The sequence below is a fragment of the Arachis duranensis genome, chromosome 5 (assembly GCF_000817695.3).
Source record: "Arachis duranensis cultivar V14167 chromosome 5, aradu.V14167.gnm2.J7QH, whole genome shotgun sequence".
Classification (NCBI taxonomy): Eukaryota; Viridiplantae; Streptophyta; class Magnoliopsida; order Fabales; family Fabaceae; genus Arachis; species Arachis duranensis.
Window position 1 is genome coordinate 92,002,149 of NC_029776.3, and position 6,000 is coordinate 92,008,148.

Sequence of the window (6,000 nt, forward strand, 5' to 3'; positions counted from 1 at the left end):
TCAGAACCTCCATGCCTACCACGGAGATGTTGCTGGTATCCGCCATCTCAAGAACCGTAGATATGAAATCGTCGCTATGAAAGGTGCTTGTGACTTTCTGGTGAAATGGAGATTGGAAGGTAACTGTGACAAGCCCCATGGTTGTTGTTAGAAACAAAAGGCTAAAAGAAAGAATTGTATATTATTGAGTGAATTCAAGTTGTCTATTCAAGTTGTCTTCAATGATACAATATAAAAGAATATTTATAGGTGCTAAGAGAATCGTAATAATAAAGACGTAATCTCTTATAATAAATATTCAGATATACTAAATAATGCTAAGAGGAATGCTAAGGGGCCAGCAATATTTGGAATTTATAGCCATCAATAAGGCTTTTAATGGTGTGAGATTAATGTGAGATTTCATCCAATGGCTCACTCTTCTTTGATGGTTATATGCTGGCCAGAATTTGATAAAATTGCTGACCCCTAAACTTTTCCTAATGCTAATTGATTTTAATTGATCATAATTATATTAAAACAGTTGTATTGAAATGGCTTTGGTTAGGATTTTTGAATCACCGAGTTTATATATAGGCAGACAGAGGAGATTTGAAATTTGAATTTTCATCGCCAAATGTTGTCTCCTCTTTGGTGTATTAGTATTTTGAAATTTGAATTGAGTTTTGTTTCTGCAGCAGTGGGGAATGGATCAGGTTCTTACTGTAGGTGGTGGGCAATGTATCTGTTTGGGTTTGGCTCAGCCCAATTCCACGTCCAAATAAAAAGAAAGGGTTTTCTTTGGGTCCAAATAAAAAGAAAGGGTTTTCTTTGGGTTCTGATATGTTGGAGTCTCTGACTGTCTCATCATTGATCTGGTTTTGATGCTATTTCTGTGATTTTTATTTGTTTGCTTTATTAAGTTGTTCATCATCTATGATATTGTTTGTTCATTTCGCTCATTGCATATGAAGCTCGATCATTACAATGGTAGATGACTTAATTTAACTATAAGAAATTTCATCAGGGGCCAAATGGGACCAGCTACTCAAGTTGCTAATGGAGGTCATACTGACACTTCAAGCAGAATAATGTTGAAAGTAACAATCCGAGCAGCAATGTAAATGTGGGTGGTTGTTGCCAGGGTGTTAATGGGATTTCTTGCTGCCAAACTGCGAATTTTGAGCAAAACAAAGTAACAACCATACATCAACAAAATGTATTGATACATCAACTATAATTCAAAACATGAACTCAATGTATTATTCAACTATACTAAATTTATCAGCTATAGTCCTAATGTCATCTTTATCCCCATCATCATCATAGTCCTTATCAATTCTTATTTAATTAAGTAAGTGGTACAGTGGGGTCATGAATTGATCCTCTACCTCAGGCTTCTCTGCCTCCTTAATTTCAGGTTGAACAAGAATAAAAGACTCATGATGATCTTGTTCTTGCTCTTGCTCTTGAAGTGGTGGTTGTTCTGGTTTGATTTGATTTTGGTCAGTGGTGTTATTAGAGAGTGGCGTGTGTGCAGGATCAATTCCCAATTTCTTGAGGCTTTTCTTGATGTGGGTGTTCTAATGATTCTTGAAATGGCTGGATGCTACACGAAAGATCAACAAAAATTAATGAAGACCATAACAACTAATGCAAACAAAAGAAGTATAAACACACACATATTAACAAACACACTAATACAATTTCGACCAGTAATGAACATGTAATAACCTACAGTAAATAAATAATGCAACTCATGAGCTATGCAAAGTTCACATGTTAAATTAAAATTGCAACAAGAACGAAACAACCAATGTACTTGTTAAATATTGAATCATTAGTGACAGCAAGATAATACATCAAACATAAAGTCACAACACACTACTCGGCTATTAATAGTGAATTAAGCAAAAGTAATCATGCTCACAAAATCTAATGTTTTAAGATGTAAACTTATAAGAAGACACAATAATTATGCAAAGCAGTGAAGTCAGAATAATTACAAGGCCTTGTCCAATTCATGAAACAACAATTTTCTAAATAGCAAGGTATCCAATAAAAGCTACGATTAACATAAAAAAATTTCTAAATTTATGCACCTAGGTTCTTGTCAAGGGTCTTGGTGAACTGGTTCAAAGCTGGTGGAACCTTCAACCTCTGCTTGAGGATCCTCTTCTTCCTCTGTTTGTACGGTCTTAGGCCACTTCACGAAACGAGTCAAATACCTCTTTGGCGGCAACGCTCCTCCGTTCCCGAACTGCTTAGGACGCTTCTCGAACAACGGGTTCGTAACCTTCTCCTGAAGAAATGCATGAGAATCAAAACAATGAAATATAAAAAATAAATAAAAAATAAAAATGAAAACCTAGAATCATAATCGTGAATCTGACGGCAGGAAAACAAAAAGAGGAGAAACCTACAGGCTTCTTCGAAGCTGGAACTGGCGCTTTTCCACCTCATTTAGGAGCCTAAGAAACAGAGCATGACAATGAAAAAAAGTGAATCAGTCAAATTTCACGTCAACAAGTATACCCCAACATTATAGATTAGTCACGTTTAAACAATTTCAACACAAATTCTCTAGGTACCTGAGAATTTCCATGTTATAAACATGGTACTGACTTTTTCCTTAAGCAGGTTAGTAACAATTATTTCCACGGTAGAAGTTTGTGTATACAGTGAATGATAAGATAAGTATCTAAATAGGACACCAAAATTCTTAGGTGTGAAAAATATTTATGCTGTCTGAATTGGATTTACTAATTTGTATAAGGTTATTCTTGATTGTAATTTTATTTAACTAATAAATTTATATTATTGCAATATATGAGAACCAAGTACATAATGAAGAAAAAGTAATGAAATGCATTTGCAATATCTGATTAGTTTTAGTTACATGACAAAGAGATAGTTAGATGACAGTGTAAAATTTTACACCAATTTGATAGCAGAATTCATGTAACTATGCACTGGAGGGTGGCATTACCTGTAGGTAGTTACAAAGTAACGAAGAAAAAGCGCAATCTGAAGGCGAGCAAGCTCGGCTCCAGGACAGAATCTTGCACCTCCTCCAAAGGGTGCATAGAATGGACTAGTTCTCCTGTTTCTCTTCTCCTTCATTATTTTAAGCAGATATAGTAATTAGGACTTAGGAATGAGGAAGTCTTATGATGTCATTATGAATGTTTTTTTGAAGTATATATGAACCATTGATGGGACTAACCTCATTTTCAGGTTCCATCCATCTCCAGGGATTGAAGTTTAGAGCTCCATTATACACATTCTCATCTAAATGGACTGCTGAAAGAAATGGAACTACAAAGCATTCTTTTGGAATAACAAAATCTACTAAAACATGTAAATAACATAGTATTAGTACATGCTTATCATATAATAATATTATGGTCTCTTTTGTGCATGATAATTAACAAGAAAAATTGTTTATTTATATATATGTATATATATACCTTGGTATTGAATGTCTTCTTTTGCTTCTCTCATCAGCCAAATTGCAATTCCCCCAAGTCTAAGTGTTTCATCAATAACCTGTTTGTGAAGACAATCATGAAACCTTAGTAGTGTAAATGTCTAAAGGGGTGGAACTGGAAGAGTTATAAATATTTAAAAAGGAGTCTATGGTCTATAATAAGTGAAATCATATCATGTTAAATATTTGGGTGTTCATGAGAAATGGAAACTATCAGTCCCCGGATACCTAAAATAACCATTTTAAAATAAATAAACTTAAAATCAGCATCATCTCACAGTTGAAACTTAAACTCCATATAAGAGTTCACAAGAGAAGATATTCCAAAAAAATTGCTTTTAACAACAGCTAAAGCATATATGATCAAGTAAGTTAAAATTCCTAGTCAACAGATATTCGTGGTTCAAATTTGTAGAAACTTAACAGTAGTTTTAAGTGCAACAATTACAATATGAGGCAGCACAAACAATAGTAGATGGAATCGTGAGAAAAGGCACCAACATGACAACCTCAGGTGCTGCACAGGCTAGATAAGGATATTCATTTGACTAATAAATGACAATCCTATTTAAATAATGAGATCACAAAGGAAAAAAAAAACGAAAATAAAGCAGTTCCAAATCACCTGACAGAAAGAACAGTTAGACATACAGAGAATCAAGCATGTATAGGAAGTTCTCTGTGTAAGAAAGTTGATTGGATGGAAGCACAGGTGGCCGTCCCGCCATTCTGAGATAAATTGCTGCAGCAATTGTTGTTATCTGCATTGAGAAAGGGAAAATGATATTGCCAAAGAGGTAATAAGATAAATTCCAAATAATTAGTATAGAATTACATGAATGCTACACAAGAACTTCGGAGGAAACAAACTTAGCCAAGGCAGGTAGCATTCAGAATAAATCAATGACTAATTCAGCACACATAAGTAAAAGCTATAAACCAGAGATACTGACAAAAAAATAGAGAGAACGGAGTGACCAAACCTTTCGGATAATCCGAGCTATTTGTTTATCTCGGACTTGCTTTGAGTTGTAACCATCAAGACCCTGCAGTGAAGTATGATAAAGGAATATCCATCGTTACAGTGATTGCAAAATTAAAATTGGAACGTTCATTAACTTCTAGTTACATATAGATAACACGAAACATTGAAACAAATCTACATTTTAAATAATACTTTCCATAGCTTTCTACTTGCGGTTTCCCCACACAAGAACTCATCCAGAAAGAGTCATACAGTCCATGATATTCTCCCAAAACCGCAAATTGGCAAAGTAATTCAGAATTCATATGGTTGAAAAGCGAATTCAATCAAGAAACATCAATCAAGCACAATGAAAGAAGAAAAAAGGATACTTTCAATGCATTGCTGGGTGCTGTTAAGCTTGTCAGCGAGTATCTGCTCGCTGAAGACGCTACTCATAGCTCCCCTGCCAACCAACCTGCGGTACAAAAAAGAAAAATGACATTAAACGAAACCCTAGAAACAAAAAGAACCAATTGAACGGCGAAAATTTCAAAACACTAAAACCCTACAACAGAATCAAAATTGAAAAACCCAAAATGGGGGGAAACTGAAAAGTGGAAGAAACAAAAGCAGAAGCAAGTTTGAAAAAAACCGAAGCAATAAGAAAAGAGATTCAAATTGAGCTAAAGCAAGAGTGGAGAATTAAATCCAAATGAAAAGGTTCATATGAAGAATTGAGTAAATGGAGAATAAGGAGAAGAAAGAGGAATTGAGCTGAGATACCAAGCAAGAGCAGCAATACAATCAAAACATACATATGATTTAACATAGAAGATTGCACAAATCATATATATTCATATTGGGTACGCTCCATAAATAAAACCCCTTGCAGATCCAACTGGAGCCAACCAAGATGAGCAAACCTGATCCGAAGAAACTTTGCAGCCATGTGTTTCTTTCTTCTTTCTTCCAGAAATTAAACCTGATCCTAAGGTAGCGTTTGGTGGAGAGACAGAGACAGAAAGACAGAGACTAAGAGAAAGAGATTGAAATAAACTTCAGTATTTTGTTTGGTAGAAAGTAGGAGACAGAAATTAAAACAAGAATGAAATTCTAATTCAATTTGTAAAAAGGATAAAATTAGAATTAATTAATTGGAATGAAGGTATTTTAGATATAGGGCTTGTTTGGGTGAGCTTCTAAGAAAAGATCTTTTTTCGAATTATTTTTTTTTAAAAGATCTTATAAAGAAGTAAAAGTAATTTTATGTTTGGATATCTCATGTAAAAAGGTCTTTTTATCTATCAATTATGTTTGGGTATAACAATATAAAAGTACTTTTTTGTTTATTTATTACATGAAAAACATCTTTTTTTTAAGGAAAAAAGATCTTTTAAAAAAAATGTAAATTACAGCTTCTCAAAAAAGATCTTTTTTTGATTTTACTAGTGCTTTTACTTTTACTACTAGAAATTTGCCAAACACGTTAAAAAATAAAAAAAAGATCTTTTTTCATTGAAAAAAGATCTTTTTTTAACAAAATAATGGCGCCCAAACATGCACA

General features: G+C 33.8%; 1 protein-coding gene across 6 annotated transcripts; it reads right to left on the minus strand.

The window, feature by feature from the left end:
• Positions 1-1,158: 1,158 nt before the first annotated feature.
• LOC107490401 (abietadienol/abietadienal oxidase) lies at positions 1,159-5,596 on the minus strand. Of its 6 annotated transcripts, none has more exons than XM_021143094.2 (9): positions 5,220-5,596; positions 4,453-4,911; positions 4,095-4,230; positions 3,450-3,528; positions 3,206-3,297; positions 2,969-3,096; positions 2,403-2,450; positions 2,082-2,281; positions 1,159-1,588 (listed from the first exon to the last, which is right to left on the minus strand). In XM_021143094.2, exons 3-8 carry the CDS (start codon positions 4,116-4,118, stop codon positions 2,200-2,202), a joined length of 453 nt encoding a protein of 150 aa, XP_020998753.2. In that variant the 5' UTR covers positions 4,119-4,230; positions 4,453-4,911; positions 5,220-5,596; the 3' UTR covers positions 1,159-1,588; positions 2,082-2,199. The 6 variants fall into 6 exon arrangements, with proteins under 6 accessions (XP_020998753.2, XP_052117515.1, XP_052117513.1 ...); XM_052261555.1 differs by having other exon boundaries at positions 3,206-3,279; positions 5,220-5,595; XM_052261553.1 differs by having other exon boundaries at positions 3,206-3,330; positions 5,220-5,593.
• Between the last annotated feature and the right edge of the window lie 404 nt (positions 5,597-6,000).